Below are 18,727 nucleotides of genomic sequence, written 5' to 3' on the forward strand. Positions count from 1 at the left end.
ATTATCCGAGGCCATAAATTCCATGTTCAAATGGTATCAGCAAGCTTCCTTGTGCTACGTCTTCTTGAGTGATTTCGATACCAGCTTCTCATATCACTTTGCCCAAATATCTACTGGGAAACTCGTTCGTCTTCAATCATCAGACACTTCATTCTTTTCTAGCCGCTGGTTCACAAGAGGATGGACATTACAGGAGCTCATTGCTCCGCGCCGTGTTATCTTTTTCGACAAATATTGGATCAGTTTTGGCTCTAGAGATGACGAGCTTCTTGATCGCCTTTGTCATAAAACAGGTATCTGGCCTCAGTTATTCGACGAGCCTCGATGCCACTGTCTTGAACCTTACCCTGCGGTCCGCGATGGTGTTTGTGTGACTTGCACAGCGCTTGACACACTGCCTCAAACGCTTGACTCGTTTACAGTGTCTATCAAGATGAGTTGGGCTTCGTCGCGTATCACAACACGCAAGGAAGACTCTGCTTACTGTCTTCTTGGCCTATTTAACTTAAATATGCCCATGCTTTATGGAGAAGGAGACAAGGCTTTCCTGCGACTTCAAGAAGCGATAGTCCGGCAGTCGAAAGATCAATCTATTCTTCTATGGCGTGGTGGCATCAACCATGCGTCATTTGGCCGTATTCCCGGGTGCTTGGCACCTTTACCTTCTGTCTTTAATGAACCTGTTCACGTTCTTGGTCGTAGAGTCTTCAAAGGGATGAGCAGAACCTTTGAGGGTGGCTTCATGGGCTCTATCACTCCAATAGAGTTGACCGATACTGCTATACAAATGGATTTGTGGATCTGTCCTTGTACTGTGAGCATTTACAACCCAGCGACAGGGGAATGGTTTGACCGGAAGCTCTCTTTGGGCATACTGGATCTTGCTTACGATGACGACTACCTCATTCGACCAGCACTCCTTCTTGAACACCTCGGTAACATCAATTTGTATCGACGTGTGTATCATATGTTTGTTGTTCCTGTTGACCCCAGGCAGGTTTACAGCAGTCATGAGATGTCGGTCGATCAGGGCCAGTCAAACGCATTTGCCAGCGCATATCCTTTGACATATCCTTCTGTGCTGAAGGTCAGGCGATATCTCAATCAGGCTACCCAGAAGAATGTCGAAATTATGCGCTATCAGAGCCCCGTCAACGCAGTGAGCATGAATCCTTCGTATGACCTGGGCCCAAAGACTGGACCAGTGTATCTTGTTTCCAAGACGATAAGATTGCGGTATACGTCCAACAGGAAGCGCAGATTCAGATACACTATGAGCGATCGTGGCAGTCACCCTCCTTTGAGCAGGTACGATACTCGCGCAACCCAGATCCCTTCTCCATGGGTCTTTGAGAAGTGCCAGCATCCAGGAGTTGATCGACACTTTGGTGGCATCCACTTTCTCAGTTTCTTTATTGATAATCAATCCAAGAACGACCATTCTCAGAATGATGAAACCGCCGTTGGACACGTGGCAATCACATGGGGCATGCATCGTCAGGTAAATGCAGACGGGGGAGGCTACACACCTTGGAGCCCGTGGTGCCGGGCTTTCAACATGCTCGCCTTCATCGAGTATGCTGGCACTTCAGCAGTGGACGTTGGGTCACTTGAGATGTATCATGGAAGTCACGATCTCCACCCACCCGAAATACAAGTTCGACTGGAGGGCCAGCGGCGCCGGTTGTGTTTGACGAGCTGGCAGAACCTGTGTATCCCACAGAACCCTGAAGACAAGGCTCTATTCCCGAGTTCCTGTGAAGATGGTTGGGCGGAAGATCAAATGCATAACATTGCGAACGACCCGGTGATGAATACTCATCTGGCAATTAGGATAGTGATGATTGAGGGGCTAGGTCGAACGTTGTACGAGGTTCAGTTCGACATCGACCAGACGCCAAAAGCACTACAATCGTTTGATGAGCAGTGAAAAGGATCAAAAAGCCAGTATTGCGATATCGGTGGCTTCTGTGGACGCTGATGACAGTCTTGTAACTGAAGATCGATGCTTCCGAGCTCCACAAGTCCACGTGAAGACAGCACATTGAGAACCTGCGAGGCACGCTTAAAGTGCCTGCTTCTGACTTACATGGAGGGTCTCTATGGATTAGAAGGAGGATTCATTTCACCATGCTGGTTGCGGTGAAGCTCTTTGAAACGATGTGACTCATTTGACCATGCATCTTGGTGCTAAAGCGGCTTCGGGGGTGTTTGCTGGCAAATTCGCTGGCATCGTCAAGCACACAATTGGTCAAAGATCGAAGTATCTTTACACTTGTCTGCATCGCCAGAGTTTAATTAATAATTCTCGTCGATGCATCAAACCGGAGGGATTCGGCTCGGGAAGTGTTCATCCCCCACTCGTCTTGAACCCACATTTCTGCAAAACTATGGTGTGGTACCTACATGAAGGGTTTGTCGACATGAGCCAAAGCTATCGTTGGGATAGTAAATGTACGAAGCTTATTGGCGACCTCTTCACGATTCTTAGATCCAAGAACCTTGAACGCACGCTAGTACACCTTTAAAGTGTAAAGGTGTGAACTATCCTCGAATCTCGTCATACAAAGGCGATGTCTTAAAGACTGAAACATAACTCGATCAAATCTCCAAAATCGCCTCAGACAAAGTCATTGACTCACCCAGCCATAGGGTTAGAACGGCGGGGCTACAGGTACTATTGCCGCCCGTTCATCGACCCCTTGTTGCCAGCATCAAATAGAAGCTGCATTCAGCTGCAGAGTCATCCAATGTCTGGCAGGTTCAGAGTCATTCTCATGCCTTGTCAAAGCGACGTGGCCATGATTGGTGTCTTGTCGACGAATGACAATGCCAACAAGCTCTATTGCAGGGGTCTTTTCGCGCCACCCATGTATTCGCTTGTTTAGTGACTCGCTAAGGGCTTTCTTAGGTATATGGTTATATCAAAGACAGAATAACAGCTGCAGCCTCCACCCGACAAGCAATGGATAGTGCATAAATATTAATGTTCTCTGCAGTTCGACAGGGGAAAGATCGACCGGGCTGAGAATTCCCCCCCGCTAGGAAAACACTGAATCACAGCAGCTGCTAAGAATATCTTCCTCCACTGCCATGCTGCTTGCCTCGGTCAGGTCGGGTCATGTGTGAGACTATTCATGATTCTCGCCATCTTCCTTTCCACCCTTTTTGTTTATTGTTTTTAATCTTCCCCATAGACTAGAGCGCGTACTCACACACACCTTTTTCTCTGTACTCCTACTCTTATCTTACCTTGTGTGACTACGGCGCTTTCCTGCCTGAGATGTAAACATCCTTACTACCCTCAGCCTCCTCCACCCAATATCCCATCATGGCTTGGTGGTTCGCTACTTCGACTTCATCTTCCTCAAAGAAGAAAAGGTCAAAGAAGTCGAGTTCAAAAACAAAAACTTCAAAACCTTCCATACACAAACCCTCGATAACAGACCCGCCAAACGTATATCGTCCAGCTCTTCCTGCTCCCGTTCCAAGCAACCAGTCTGGTGCTCGTCCTGCCCTTCCATCAGCACCAAAACCAAAGCCGTCGCAACAATACGCTGTTCAACCACCCACGAGCCTATACAGCAACCAAAATGCGGCCCAATCTCAGTCTCATTTTCAGCCAGCAGGTTACCTCACTGCGCCGCCAAGCTGGAATGGCTACCAGCAGCCAGTCGTGGTGAACAACCACTACCACATCTCGCATCAACCGTCGCAAAGCCTTGCGCCTGTCAACCCTCCTCAGTATCACACCATCGCACATCACTCTCAAGCCCTTGTGCCACCGCAGCAGCATAATCTCTCGTCAATGCATTCACAGCCAAACTTTTCTTCATCATTGAACCGCTTCACAGGGTCAATGGCCAATATGGCCAAGGAAGCGGCACCGCAACTCTACGACGATGGATTGTCTGCTTGGCACGGCTGCACTCAGATCGTACAGTCGACAAATGCGCTGTATGATCGGTTCAACGATATCATGACGCTGATTGATCATGAGAAGCTCTGCGGCAATGAGAGCAAGCTCTTTAACTGCGCTCCGGTTCAGGATCAGCATGTCGATGACAAGGGTGTTAATAAGAAGAGGCACAAGGATAAACAGGATAAGCAAGAAAAGCAGTCTTGTAATGTTGCTGCCTCAGTTGTATCCGGCAATTACTTTTCCAAAGTTGAGCAATATGCAAACTCCAAACTCCCTATGGATCTACACACACTCGCTCTGTACGTATCATACCATGTCATTACACACCCTAGACTTCCTCTAACATGTACAGACATATGCCTACATGGCCTCTCCTTTGTCTTGCTGCCCAGTACTCCCAACGCGTATACGAGAAGCCCTCCGGCTCCGAACGCGACGCCCACGTCTCATCCGACTGGCTCGCAGGCCCTAGGCAAACCTGCATCAAATCTGTGTCGGTAGACAATCGCGGCACCATCGTCTTCGCTATTCGAGGCACAGCGAGCTTCATGGACTGGGCCGTAAACTTCAAGTCTGTACCCATCAGCCCTGCTAAGTTCCTTGATGATCCGGGTAACTTGTGCCATGCGGGTTTCTTGAATGTTGCCAAGAAGATGGTCAAGCCCGTTGCTGCGCGGCTGAGACAGCTCCTGCAAGAGGATCCGTCGAGATCTGCCTATAGTCTCTTGATTACAGGGCACTCTGCTGGTGGTGCCATTGCTTCACTGCTATACTCCCACATGGTCGCTCAAACGAGTGAAGCGAAATCCGAACTCAACGTTCTCACAGAGCACTTTAAGAGAGTCCACTGTATAACCTTTGGCGCACCACCAGTATCTCTCCTCCCGCTCTCCAAACCCGACGCGCCGTCTCTCAGAAAGAGTGTCTTCCTTAGCTTTGTCAACGAGGGTGACCCCGTCGTCCGCGCCGACAAAGCCTACGTTAAAAGCCTTCTCGACCTGCTTTCCTCACCACCACCCTCGTCCTCCTCCTCGCACCACAAGGACACAAAATCGAAGCAGCGCTCGCGCTCTTCTTCACGCACCAAGAAACCAAGATGGAAAGTCCCCGCCTGCACGCTCAGCAACGCCGGCCGGATCGTCGTGCTGCGCTCGGGAGATCCCCACGCCAAGCCCAAGGACCGCAAGACCGTCAGAGAGCGGCTCGAAGAGGGCGTTGTGGCGGTCACCTGTAATGAATCGGACTTGAGGGAAGTCATATGGGGAGATCCCGTTTGTCACTTAATGAATTTGTACGCTGAGAGGATCCAAGTGCTTGCCATTCGGTCTGTGACCGCGAAGCACTAGAAGAAACCTCGTGGAAATAAACAACCCCGTGGAAGAGAAAGATTGAAAGATTGGCTTACGAAGTTATGATGGGCTTTGCTTTTTTACATTGGCGTTTGATTACAAGACTTGATGACTGAAAAAGAGATACCAGACAGAATACCCATTAGCATTTTTTATATTATATGAATACATCACAACTCTAAACTTGAAAGCGCAACATGGTTGAGTGTGGGCTCGGTGTATCAGAAAGGCTGAGTTGGAGCGCATCAGAGTTGAGGTCTCTCACTTGGCACAGATAACCCTCAGAGTTTCAGAGATTGACCGTTAGGCATAAGAGATGAAATCGGTAGACTTGATAATGCTACTTAAACTACAGACTTTAGGCCGTTTTTATTTTTGTATCCTAAAACATAGGAGGCACTAAATAACCTATGCCAAAAACTCCGATTTTACTCTTTGATAGGCATAACATGAATGACAAAAGAAAATACCGGTCCTTCCAAACCCAATACTCCTGGACTAGCCATGACACAAAAACTCCGGTGCGCCCGTCATATGATCGACGTTGATTCGATCTCCTGAGGATTATGAAATACACATCCAAGACGATATCTATAGAAAAGAAAATAAAACTCCAAAGTCGGTACCAGCCCGGTAGGTCAAGCGTTGTCAGCCTCTGCGCCACATCACCGCGGTGGTAATGTATTGAAATCCATTGCATCAGACATTGATCCCATTGCTGATAGAGGAGTTTGGCTTTGCATATTGAAGCTACTCTGGCGTGATGGTTGCCGTACACCGCTGTATAGGGAGCCTATATTCTGGTTCATTGGGGGTGCACCAATACCCTGATTAGACATCCCCTGCATTTGAGGTTGGTTGTTGAGCTGCTGCTGCTGCTGCCGCTGCATGTTGATACCGTTTGGAGGGGCTGCGCCACCCAGAGGACTCATAACCATATCGGATATACTGAAGCCACCCATGCTGGGGGTGTAGTCCATGCCTGGAGACATGACCGTGCCAGGGGAGCTGACAAAGTTCTGAGGCATTTCATTGCCCATCTGAGAACCGGGTGGTGAGCCGTTTGAGTGATGAGAATGGTGTGAGTGAGGGAGCGAATCAGGACTATTGCCGCCCATATCCTCATACTTGGGCTCATACGAGTTCATGGGTAGGCCTGGGTTATAGTCTCCCATGGGCATCTGGGCCATACCAGCATTGCCAAAGCCGTCGAAGATATCGACAGACATTCCGTAGCCGACGTTCTCTGGTGGGTTCAACAACATAGGGTCGACGATGCGGGGGAGGTATTCGTTAACCTTGCTCAACAAGAGAGGCACAAACTGGTAGTGATTGTTTTGAATGGCTAGGCAAATGCGCAGGAGAGTCTGAAGGTAACGTTCGGGTCCCTGGGTTGTTGGGTTGCGAGACTGCGGGGCATTAACCAGGTAACAGATCAAGTCTGAAGTCACTTGAAGTAGTTTGGCAATCTGCGTATCGTTAGAATACAACTGGACATGCAACAAAATGTGATGAAAGAACTTACCAAGCCAGAGTTCATCAACATTGCCGGGTTGGGGAACCCAGAAACAAACTGAGACATTCTATACGCAACATTTTCCTGGGTATCTCCGCTGGTCTGCCATGCCACGGTCTTGAGCCAACCTTGAACAGCTTGAAGAGCGGCGTTAGGAGGGTATGTAGGCACCGTCTTGAGGAGCTGTGCGTCCAAGGAGGCGATAATCTGATTATCGAGGCGGCAGCAGGGATGCCTCCAAGTGCTGAGGAAGTTGTCGTCGATGCTTTGGAAAACGCTGCACATGTTGAAGAAGTTGTTCTGGATAGAAGGGTTTAAGTTGTCGGCGGGATCCTCGCCATAATTGCCCGTGTGAACAGTCGCCTGCAGGGTCAGGGGATAACTGCGCTGAATGGCATATGCTCGCTCGGCGTTGAAGAGAAGCCAGTACAGGCGTCGTCGTCGGATGGATTCCATATCTTGCAAGTATTTCCCCTCGTTGTTCTGGTCTGACATCTGGATCATGGTTGTGGCTTCTCGAAGATAATACCAGGCCGAGGCATGAGATTGTTGAGAGTAGTAAAAGGCGAAGATGAAGTAATTGGTGGCCAAGACGTAGTGGCTAGGATTTTCCCAATGTTCGGTGCCCTTGCGGACGCGTAAGCACTCTTCGACCAGTATGTTGCTGGCTGCAATATTGGCACCAGGTTCCATCTGAAGGTTGTAATCGGCTGTGGGAAAGCCCATGCCTGGCTGAAGCATCATGAAGGCGCACAGGGAGGTGAATAGGCAGTATATTTCAGTATCTCTCTCCATGCACGACAGCTGACTTTCAATGACATCTCGGTCGAGAATGGGTAATTTGGAGTAGAGATTGTCGAAGAAGAAGTTGAGACAACTCTTTGCGAATTCGGCCGTAAGCAATCCATTCGTCACGTTGTGGTTCTGAATGGATTCAGTAGGAACACCGCTCATTCTGGCCTGAACCTTTACGGGAAGACTCGTCAGGCGTTGGTTCTCTCGAAGTTCGCTGATGACCTTGGCGCGGGAACCCTTGGGTCCCTTCTTCTGAGGGATAGCATTGTATGTGCATTGGATATTGGCGGTATTACAGTTTCGGCATGGACTGTTTGAATCGCACTTAACTTTTCGTCGATGGCATCCATCACAGGCCCTTTTTTGAATGGTACCTGCCATGGTGAAAGTTAGGCTGGTAACGGTCGGGGGCGGATGGTCGGAGCAGGCGATGGAAGTGGTGATAGATAAAGTGTCGGCAGAGCGTTATATATGCTCGGTTGACAGGATAATTGGTATTGATCGATAGATAGATAGACGGATCGCGGGGGAGGAAGCAAGCCAGCGAGCCAGAGTCTGGGGATTTTGCGGGGTGGCCGTGACAAGAAATGTCGTTTTCGAAGGTATATTCGGGGCGACTTAGAATTCAGGCGGGGAGGATGGGAGATTAGAGATTGGTGAAGGAGACGAGACGAGCGTGCATGCGTTATTCGGCCCTTTCGCGATGGACCATAATGCGGGGGGTCTCGTTCGGGTGGGTGACCAGGAGTTGCAAGAAGCGTAGAGTTTGTCGATATTCGGAAGGTCGATTACTTTTTAGTTGATCAACCTACGCGAAGAGATGAGGGAGTGGTGGTGTTTTTGGTAACCGGTCGTTGTGTTGTAACAGGGGAGAAAGAATGTGGATGTGGAAGAACGGGAGGCAAGAAGAATAGGAATAGAATGAGGTGAGAAGCGGGTTTGTAGGGGAAGGAGATTTCGAGGAAACGACCGGGGCCCGGGGGTGGGCGATGGGTGGATCTTTGGTTGGAAGCCTGCAACTGTAACTGCGAGTGAGGTACAGGACTACAGTACAGTTTAGTGCTGTACTGTACCAACCAGCCAGTCAGTGAGTGCCCCGGCCTCGACAGTGGATGCGCGGTCTGCGATGTCTGTAGTCCGGGCAGGGTGGGACAAGAGGATCGCGGGCAGCAAGTACCTTGGCACAGAAACAAAGTGGGGAGATACTTTTGGAGCCAGTTTTTACTCGTACCACCTGTCTTTCCAAAGACCAAGGCACGTACTTCCGAACGGGCGAGGGGGCTGAAAGAGGAAAGGTGTAGAGGAAGAAATTAGCTGCCACCACAGTGCTGGAAAATCATGGACAGATGGATGGGGGACAAGGGGGAATAAGAGGTTGGTTGGTTGGTACGGAGTATCACTCGTAATCAGACAGAGAGGGAGAAACAGAGAGACAGAGACAGAGACAGAGACATTCAGCTGCTTTTTTATCTTTCAGACTCCCAAGCAATCAGACCAAGTTGATGATATCTCATCCCATCATTGGAAGCGAACGCAACGATACCTTTGATGAATTGATTCCAGGTGGCGCTCGGCGCTCAACAGGGCTAAGCCTCTAAGCGCTACCTTACACTGTGCCACGTCGACTTCCAGCGACTGGCCTCCGCTTTGACCATTCTAATCCCTCAGCTCTCACATTAGAACAGTGCAACTCTAGCACAGGTACTTTAGTGGCTGATGAAAATATCAGACCAGCTTTAGTGCATCTGTAGCCCAAGAGACCATCGGTATTTTAGTCTATGTAGTCCATTTCTTCGATCCACCAATGTACAGGCAACCCGAGGTTGTTCGCTTGTTGCTGTTGGCGATGACCAGCTGAAGCCTAACAGAATCACATCTACATCGACGATCGTGTACATGCTTCTGCACCTGAAATTCACGCACATGTCAAGTCTTTTGCAGGTACGTCGGTCCGACACACGTTATCGAATTGAAATGTCACCTCTCTTTGACGTTGACGTTACTCGGCTTGCTCCGATTTGTTTCGATACTAATAATACAATTACTTCGCCTTGATCTCGAGATAATACAACAAACATCTCCTGTCTGCTTGCTGCATTGTTCCCTTCCGTCGCGACACATTGACGTTTCTCAAAAGCTTACAAGCCGAAACAATACCAACTGAAATGAACTGAAATTAAATGCATTGCCGTCGCCAATTGTCACTGTTTCGGGCACAAGAGCCGTTGTTTGGAACCGTCCATTCCCATCTTAGTTCCAGGTTCCCGCCAAAATGCTACCGAAAAAAGACAATCCCGAGCCAACTTTTTTGCTTTTTGCTTTTTGCTTGCCTTGGTTTCAATCGACATAATTCCGCATCGTCGGAATATCAGTTCCAATGTCTCAGTCTCAGTCTCCCCCTGCGTAGTATGCATGTCTCACCCATCGACGGTCACCCATCGAGACCTTTAATCTCCATAATTTACTTCCAAGGACCTAAAGAAAACAGAGCCACTTTGAGCCTCATGTAACAGCAACCAGGTTGAGGCTGTCTCGTATGAGCTTTGCAGGTCAGATCCATGGATATTGGTTGGTTATCAATCTCTCTACGTGGAGTGATATCCCACTTCTTTATAACAAAGGGAAGTTTTATTCAGCCAATACTACAACTACATGTCAACTTCATACCTGTCCTCAAACATATTCTCCACCAGACAGACCTATTCCTCCTCAGTTGTTGCCCTTGGGGCGGACAGGCGACAACGAGTATCGTTGGCGTTCTCCATCATGCCTTTGACCCTCCAGCATATACTCGTCCTGACTCACAATCCGCTTCCTGTCCAACGCACCATTGATCACGCGACTGGGATGGAACCAGTTGAGCGAGACCACCACCAAACTCATAAGAAGAGCATCGAAAATGTAGATCCAGAATTCCTGCGACTGGAGAGCACTGTCTTTGCCCATGACGTACTCGGCGACACGAAAGACTGATCGCACGAGGATGGACAGACTGGCTGCGTACAGAGCAAAGAGGAGCTTCTTCCATGGAGCGACAATTTCCAGAGACTTTTGCGTAGGGTTGCGATTGATGCGGGCATGAAAGATGAGGGTGACAATCATGAAAAAGCCGAAGAAGAGGATCTGGATAATGAGGCCACCGACAATGATGTTTTCGCCTCTCTTGACAGCATCTTTATCCTTGGCTGTCGCCAACATACCACCACCTGTAAAGTCAGTAAGTGAACCCATGTAAGTATAGTGCAGAACACGTACCGGCACTCTGTGCGAGAAAAGACAAAACATCGCCAGTAACAAATACTTTGGTCAACCAATTGGGGCGAATAACAGAGAGATGACCCGCATCCAAAAGTACGATGAGACGACCGAGAACCATGTAAATGGATGCCGCGAGCAGTGCTGGTCCAAGCAGCAACAGAATAGACTGAATAATGTAGGGGTTCTTGGTAAAGTCGGGTGCTTCATTGGCAGAGAGGGCGCGGCCAATGTAACCAACGCATTCAACTAAATGATCAGTAAGTAAGTGATTGACAGACCACCAAGGGTTGGGGGGACGTACAGAGACATCCAATCAAGAATGGAATAAAATACCATGTTCGAGCGCGCACAAGTTGAAACGTGTGTAATAATGAAGAAAGGCCAAACACAATGATGAATATGACGGCTGCCACCATGCTCGGATTGTAGTTGTAAAAGACATAAGCCTGGGGTGCATCTGAGCCCGCCATTTTGAGTGAGTCGTTGTCGTGAGGCTCTTGGTGATGCTGGTAAAGTTTAATCTTGGTGTTTTAATATCGATACAGCACAGAGATAGATAGAAGCTGAATTGAATGGAATGATCTTGAATTGACTTGGCAATTCTCTCAACTATATACTCGTCTTTTTATATAGATTCCCCCTCCCCAAGTGCTATCTTTTTCTTCAAATGCTTATAAAAAAAAAAGCCAATGTTCTTTACGCGGACAGCTATACGTGAGTAAAGCTGCCCTTTTTGGAACATTAGTAGTGCGCATCGATAATATGTGGGGCTTTATATACGCGTATAAGCAGATCGTTGACGGAAAGATAAAGACAACAGATACTCAGCCCTACAGCGTACACGCGGACAACGGATGAACTTGTATAGAGTCAATCTGTATATGTGCGTTGGAAACAGTCGTCCCGTTGTTCTCGGAGTCACTCGGTGGCTGTGCAGTTGATGATGCGACGGTTCGGCCCTTAGGAAAGTAAGATGGATGTTAGGGCGGCAGACAGCAACGGTGAGATATCATGACGCGTAACGGTTAGTATACAGAAGTTTCAATGCAGAATACAAAGTAACTGATATAAAACTTGGATAGGTTCCGATAGGACAGCCCCTGGTTTTGTGTAATAGCTAGTAGGTTAGACTATCTACCTTGTATCGATCCAGCACCTAGCACATGTACCAGCAATGATGATATAGCTTAACTATGTTTAAATATCAATGATGGAATCAATAAAATGTAGCATCAACAGATGGTTTGACTCTAGGATCTACCTGCATTCTCTAATACGGTTCGACCTTGAAGGCATATCCTCAAAAACACTATCTTTAGACCATCGTACTAGATCGTATACAAGCAACACAGCCTCCCATTGCGTATGTCCAATGCCTCCTTGTAGCTCATCTAGTCGTAACACTACACTCATGTCGACTAGCACTATATAGAACACAATTACGACTGACACTAAAGCAACCAATGATGTCCCTCCAATGATATAGAGTACTACTCTGCAAATGCACGTATATAGATCTGATGCGGGAGTCGCAGTGCAGCTGTCATCTCGCTTGAAACAAGACCATCCGTGCGTTTGCACGCTGCTGTGTCACGTATCAATCTCAGTTCTGGGGTAACCAGGTTACGTACGCGTTGCTGTGCAGATTGACAGCAGCAGCTTCACCCAAAGAAAGGGAATAGCATGGATCACATGGAAGTTCCCATTCCCTTCCCCGCAAAGAGGGGAAATATTACGATTAAAACGCCCTTCATTTAACAAAGCTTGACATGATCATGAGGCGTCTGTTCCTGTCAAAGCTTATAGGTTAATTGCTGTGAATCAACTCAATCACAACAACGTGGCTACGCATGAATAGTTCGAGCATGATTAACCGACCCCTTGTGGCACAAAAGTCGATGGTTGGAAAGGGCTCACCGCAATGGCATCGGATCATCCAAGCTTCTGTGCATTATATTATGGTACAAGGGGTCACTAATCAGTTTCGAGATTGTCCAACTCTGCTGTTGAGGAGATATGAACAGACGTATTAAAGGTATTTTAGTTAGCGATTGAGTTTGCAATATGATTGAGTTTGTTATTCCCAGGCGTGTTCCCGTTCTTTTACGATAGGTAGGTGGCTGCCAACACCGAAAGACGCCCGATGCTGTCGTCTGGACGGTGTACGAGGAAGCGAATGAGTTCACCCAAAGCCCCAATAACCCGGTGGATTATCACAGTGTGAGATATGGACCAATTAGACCTGTGTCTCGCAAACACTGTATACTTGTGCGTGTTCGTTCGTGGCCTCATCGTGCAGTAGTTGCCGGCCTGGCCGTGGCTAGCGTCTTTCTCGAAGGAACTTGGAACACTCGTCGTGTGCTTTTCAGTGGGTTTTGTTACGTCTTGCGCATGAGTCGTGCCTCTGCTAGTAGATGCGTCTTTTGTCGATCAGGGCCTGACGATATTTTCCATGTTTGGATATTGGAATTAATTACTGTAATCTTGGAACAATGCATCAGCCAATAAATCCCCCCCAGATGAGGGAAAAGCCCTTGACCGAACCTGGAGAAACACAGTTTCCAGTTCTTGGGCTAAACCCCAGACTAGACCTAAGAAAGCAACGTCTCTTTACGGTCGGCCCGAAAGGGCGCCAGCTCAGCTTGTTGGGCAAGGCTGAAGATTGGCTTGGGAAGTGGGAGGGCGGTGACTGGTGACGCAGCAACCACAGCCATGCTTGTAGTACGTTGGACAGAAAGCAACTGCAAGGTGAGATCAGATCATATCCCGATTCTGGAAGTACATAGTAACATTAAATTTCAGGTGAACTCTGGGAGTAGTGAAAATCTAGCATATTGTGTCAATGGGATGGTCCACCGAGATGCAACGTCGCATACAGAATACATACGGATACATGTCAGATCACTTCTGTCAGTTGTCACGAGCATGATTCTTAGTCAGCAAACTCAACTCAGCTACCCTGAACCAGCTAGTCAGGCCTTCCATTAACAATGTTCGTCGGGTTAGTATAGGTTAGTTCATATCAGCCAGTTCTGTTATGCTAGGAGGGTTTCGACAGTGTTGGCCTTCCCTTATCTTTAACTAACTACCACCACCTGTTTCGAACCCAACATCTCACCATCATGCATGGAATGACTGCAGACTCGATCCTACACTCTCGTGTCAGGACCCAACATGCCAACAAACCTCCATGAATCGAAACCGCACCGTTGCCGCAGATCAGTGGATTCATCACACAGAACCCGTAAGCCCGAAGCGAACTAACAACTCGACAGTCTGCCTTCTCCATATCTGTTAGTCTAGACTCACCATGACATGACAATCTTATTTTTAACGCACAGGCTGTGTCGGACCTCGCCAAGAAGTGCAATTTTTTTTTTCTCTTCCCCAGGGATTAAAGGGGGATCCATTGGAAACAAGCTATTGGAGCAAGTGGAGTTTTCTCCAGCGTAAACTCGTGAGATGCGCATGATGTGCTGACATGCTAATATGCTTCCAGAGTCTCAAGCGATGGACGCTAGGAGTATTGCTTCCGTCTATGTCATGCCATCATGCAGAGAAGAGCCCATCACAAACGAACCCTACTATCTACTACTGCACTTCTAGAACTGCCATATTTAGACAGTAGATCAAGGGCTAGCCACTTACCGGTGGACGGCGCCGTGATCGACATCAACGGCCCCACAGGTGCCCGTCCAGCCCCCGGTATTCCTGACGACTTATTCCGTTAACATATCGTGGCGTCGGTTATTGCCGAGAGTCAGATACGAAAAATGGTATCACTGACCAGTGCTCCATCGAGACGCCTCGATCTCAAATCGCTGCCTGTTGGAGTTTAGACGTGGCGTTCGATGCTTGGAGCAGTGTTCCCGTTTAGATGTCAGAGCGTCGTTGTTCTGTTGATGAGCCATACTCGGCGGAAGGCTGACATGGAAGTCATAACTTCATACTTGTTGCCAACATGTCCCTGATGGATCGGTTAGCCTCCGGTTCAAGATGAAGTGATGGATCTAGATGTTTGTGAAGTACCTAAATTGACTCTCTGAACCACGAGGCCAGGCCGCCAACCCGCAGAGGAATGCCAGCCTCTGCATCAACTTTAATATCTGCATTAGTGGTGGCATAACGTTGAGCTCCTGGCTTACTGTACCTTTCAGCCACTTACCAGTTGACTTGTGACTGTCCAAGGGGGTGAAAGATTGATCAAGCCAGTACGTTCCAAGGGTTGACTTATTGTACAACTGGAGTTAGAACTGGCACAGATGACCAAAAACAACAAGATTATAATTCGATACATCCTCTAAACGATATGAAAGCCGTATGTGGTATGCCCTGGGCCAGGCTCAAGTGGTATCAAACTGCACTTAAGACGAGCCGACGACATTATGGGGGGATAATCTGATGGGTTGACTGAAGAGCCCAAGACGTAGCCCGGTCGATGGACGATAAATTAGTGAATAAATGGTATTAATAGTAAATTATAAGCAGGAGGAAGAATACTAACAGGGCCTATGCATCATCTCAGTCACAAGCTACGCAATAGTTCCCTGTACTGTCCTTCACAAGAACACTTTCAGATGTAGCATCTGACGGTATTGCTATCTTTACAGCACTAACTTGTGCGAATAAAAAACCGGACTAGGTGTTACGGCTGGCATCTCACCTAAGTGATCACAGAAGCTACTGTCACGTAGAATGATTCGAGTCTTGTTATCATACAATGCACGAAGAGGTCATCGGAATTCCACCGAGAAATACCGGTAAGACATCGCGGGGTAATATTAGAGAAAAGAATCTTGACATATTGATCGTGGGCAGGAAATTCAGACTCATTGTGACCAAATTTTGTCAGTGGTCGGCCCAGCTCTCAAGACAAAGCGAGATCAATCCCCTGTTCGATACGCAATGTCCGAGAACAATGAGCAAAGATAGACCTGTCATCCTTCATTCGAGCTGTCTCAAGTAGAACGTTAATTGAAAGGTTAGACATAGGATTCGGCAACTGTTTCGGATGGGAATCTCAGATTTCGGAGGTCTTTCCGACGGGTGCGAGTAACGGTCTTGCGACATGAACGAGAGACCTTGGGTTAGCTATCAAGTAGAGATCATATGACGAGCTCGAATAGAATATTATAATTGATCCATTAGAAATGAGGATATACCCATGCATCGCTCAACCATCTCTGAGTTGCCATGTGCTCAGGCTGTACTGGCCAAGGCCGGAGCGAGAAGTGGGATTGACTTGGCTCGCATGGGATGATCGTGCAGTATTTACTTTAACAACTAAACCTGGGAATCTCGGCGTATGGGAAATTAAATCATCTAAGAGATCCTAAAGATGTACTGTCGTCCATCGCCAAAGAACGGTCCACTCCCAAACATCGACGTGTCCTTGCTTCCACCATCATCCAGCATCTGTACCTCCATTAACAAATGCCTATTCAAAAGCTTGAATCATAACGAAGCGAAACTAGCACTGCTCTTGTCATCTCTCTCATCGAACCGAAGAGCGGTGTAGACGGACTCTTCAACCTTTAGGCAACTTCAACCGACATCAACGTTGCACTCCCAAACTTCCCCTTCGCCCCAAGGAAAACCTGACATGCAGCGAGGTTGAACTTGGGCATTGCCGTCGGTCAGGATTTGGTTCACGTCGCAAATGCCGATTGGAAAGAAGAGAGCCTAAACCTGTTCGTTTGAACCAGTCGCACCAGGCAGTCGCACCAGACGCCGTTACCCCTATCTGTACAACCCAGCGGTTGCACGGCAATTAAAGAACAGAGGTTTTTGGTTGGAGTAGACTCATGCCACTGCATATTTGACAGAATATGCCGTGGTCTGTTTCTACGAAACGAAAAGAAATAAGGAAGAACAGGACGGGCAAACATGGCTCATGCCCAACGTGATAAGAAACTCGAATCCTTCAGTCATCCCCGAGCCAGTGGCCGTCCACGAAATGCTGTGAAATGAGAGCTTCATCTCTCTACTTAAGGAGGAATCTCTGTCGTTTGTTTAAGGGTTGTTTGTTTTGTTTTATATCTCTTTGATACAAACTGAATAACCGAACGCTGATTCACTCTTTAGTTTTTTACAGTAGTGTTTTCTTGCTTCTACTTGCACCATGGGCGTCTTCAGCCTCCTTTTTGCTCTTCTGGCCTCGCTGGTTTCCATTGTGGTGGCTCAGATACCCTTTCCTCATTCTAGACAGCCCGGTCTTTCTGTCGAGGTTCTTCCTCCACTTCCAACCTCTGTTGCTCCTGAGCCGACAACTGTCTTAACTGTCGACTGTCTCTTCTGCTCTGTTACTGATGGCGAAGAAGTACCTTCTGTCACCGAGTGGGATCCTAGTGTCGTTACGATTACGGAGAAACTCACCGTAATCACGGATGAGTTTACTCGTGAGTACAGCACCACGTATGGAAAGTCTTCGGAGACGACTATCTGCGCGCCACTATGCCACACACTTGTCACTGTCCCTTGGTAAGACGTCTCTTCTTGAGTTGGGAACATGCTAACGATGAACAGGAGGAGTGGTGAGTCCAAGGCTGCCGCAGTAACTCCATCGCCAATAATGACGTCGTGCATCACGATATACAACACCCCTATCTCTTCGGTAGAGACGTTGACTTCTCCATACCTGTTGACCTCGACTTCGTGCTCAACTACTTCTACACATATGTCTCACTGGACATGGGAGCAGCCTGGTACTTTGGTCTCGACCGGGCTGGCTTCAAGTGAACTCGGTATCCCTCCTCTGAGTTCAGTCGACGCAGTGGAATCGACGGTAACTTATGTACCAGAGGTCACAGACACGTTCGTCCTGACAAGCAAGACGAAGGTGACTCTCCCATGGTCCTTTGTATCTATCGAGACATCCTCCACCGCCGAGACTTTGACAGAGTCGGTGACTGAGGAAGTCCCCGTCTCGGGGCCATGTACCACAGACATCACGGTGACGATGACAAAGACCATCACTGAGACATGGGAGTCCAAGACGCCGTCAACCGCGACGCTGCTCCGTACTATATCGACAGTTCTTGTGGAGGCATATTCTACGTCGACGGGGGAAGTCGTGGTCGAAGGTACGAAGACCGAGTTGACTACGGTGGAGGCAGTGAGTTTGGGTGCAGATTGCTCCGAGGCGCCAGGAAAATGTTGCGCGGCATGCTCAGTCACAGCTGAGTCCGATTATGCAAGTGTAGAAACGATATCTTCTACATTTGTATCGACTTTGACGACTGTCGAGGAGTATGTGTCGTCTGCTGGGGGTTCAGTAGTACCCGCCCCGTCCGAGACTATGATCCCAGGAAGCGAGGTTTCATCTCCTACCACCTCGTTGACAGTCGTCGAAACAACCACTGTGTCTGGCTCGGAGACCGAGACGGACGGTGCAACCTCCGTTCAGACTGCGGGAGCCGCTCATGTGACAGCTGCGATGGGAATAGGGGCTATTTTTGGCCTGATGGGTTTATTGGCTTGATGATCGACAACGGGGCAGCGAGTTGGCCCAGAATGGGCAGAGGTCTTGGATAGTGGTTAATGGTACTCAGAGATTGGTGCGTCAAGCTGTTGATGGTTGCATAATGGAATTGTTTTCTAGGACGATGATCGCATCTGCGGCGTAATAGTTTGAGTTAGTTGTAGGATAGGACAGCAAACACGCAGCAAGTTAGGTCCACAACTCTGCACTTTCTTTTTATCAGTGTAACGGAGGTGCTGTAAGCGCTGGTGAATTGGATGTGCAGCTAGCCCATCAACCTCGTGTATCTTGTTGGTTTATGTAGGGCAGTCCCTGTCAGTCTTCACTCACACATACATATACATACTGCACGAACGGGGCTTCAGTCAAGACTCCACGCTGTAAAGTGGAATTTGGCGTCAGAGTTG

The 18,727-nt window shown here is 48.3% G+C and overlaps 5 protein-coding genes across 5 annotated transcripts; 3 read left to right on the plus strand and 2 right to left on the minus strand.

Annotated features, from left to right (window-relative positions):
• Positions 1–1,015: 1,015 nt before the first annotated feature.
• Positions 1,016–1,930, plus strand: FGSG_02081 (uncharacterized protein; the record flags this gene model as incomplete). The annotated part of the gene is made up of 1 exon (XM_011319654.1): positions 1,016–1,930. One exon carries the CDS (start codon positions 1,016–1,018, stop codon positions 1,928–1,930), a length of 915 nt encoding a protein of 304 aa, XP_011317956.1.
• A 1,401-nt stretch (positions 1,931–3,331) lies between these two features.
• Positions 3,332–5,268, plus strand: FGSG_02082 (uncharacterized protein; the record flags this gene model as incomplete). Its single annotated transcript, XM_011319655.1, has 2 exons — positions 3,332–4,221; positions 4,275–5,268. The coding sequence occupies 2 exons, from the start codon at positions 3,332–3,334 to the stop codon at positions 5,266–5,268; spliced, it is 1,884 nt and encodes a 627-aa protein (XP_011317957.1).
• A 315-nt stretch (positions 5,269–5,583) lies between these two features.
• Positions 5,584–7,963, minus strand: FGSG_02083 (uncharacterized protein; the record flags this gene model as incomplete). Its single annotated transcript, XM_011319656.1, has 2 exons — positions 5,584–6,740; positions 6,797–7,963. 2 exons carry the CDS (start codon positions 7,961–7,963, stop codon positions 5,937–5,939), a joined length of 1,971 nt encoding a protein of 656 aa, XP_011317958.1. The 3' UTR covers positions 5,584–5,936.
• A 2,328-nt stretch (positions 7,964–10,291) lies between these two features.
• FGSG_02084 (uncharacterized protein) lies at positions 10,292–11,310 on the minus strand (the record flags this gene model as incomplete). Its single annotated transcript, XM_011319657.1, has 3 exons — positions 10,292–10,788; positions 10,838–11,086; positions 11,142–11,310. 3 exons carry the CDS (start codon positions 11,308–11,310, stop codon positions 10,292–10,294), a joined length of 915 nt encoding a protein of 304 aa, XP_011317959.1.
• A 5,582-nt stretch (positions 11,311–16,892) lies between these two features.
• FGSG_02085 (uncharacterized protein) lies at positions 16,893–18,521 on the plus strand. The gene is made up of 2 exons (XM_011319658.1): positions 16,893–17,320; positions 17,366–18,521. The coding sequence occupies exons 1-2, from the start codon at positions 16,962–16,964 to the stop codon at positions 18,318–18,320; spliced, it is 1,314 nt and encodes a 437-aa protein (XP_011317960.1). The 5' UTR covers positions 16,893–16,961; the 3' UTR covers positions 18,321–18,521.
• The last annotated feature ends 206 nt before the right edge of the window (positions 18,522–18,727 follow it).

This window comes from Fusarium graminearum, chromosome 1, assembly GCF_000240135.3.
Source record: "Fusarium graminearum PH-1 chromosome 1, whole genome shotgun sequence".
In the NCBI taxonomy this organism is placed as follows: Eukaryota; Fungi; Ascomycota; class Sordariomycetes; order Hypocreales; family Nectriaceae; genus Fusarium; species Fusarium graminearum.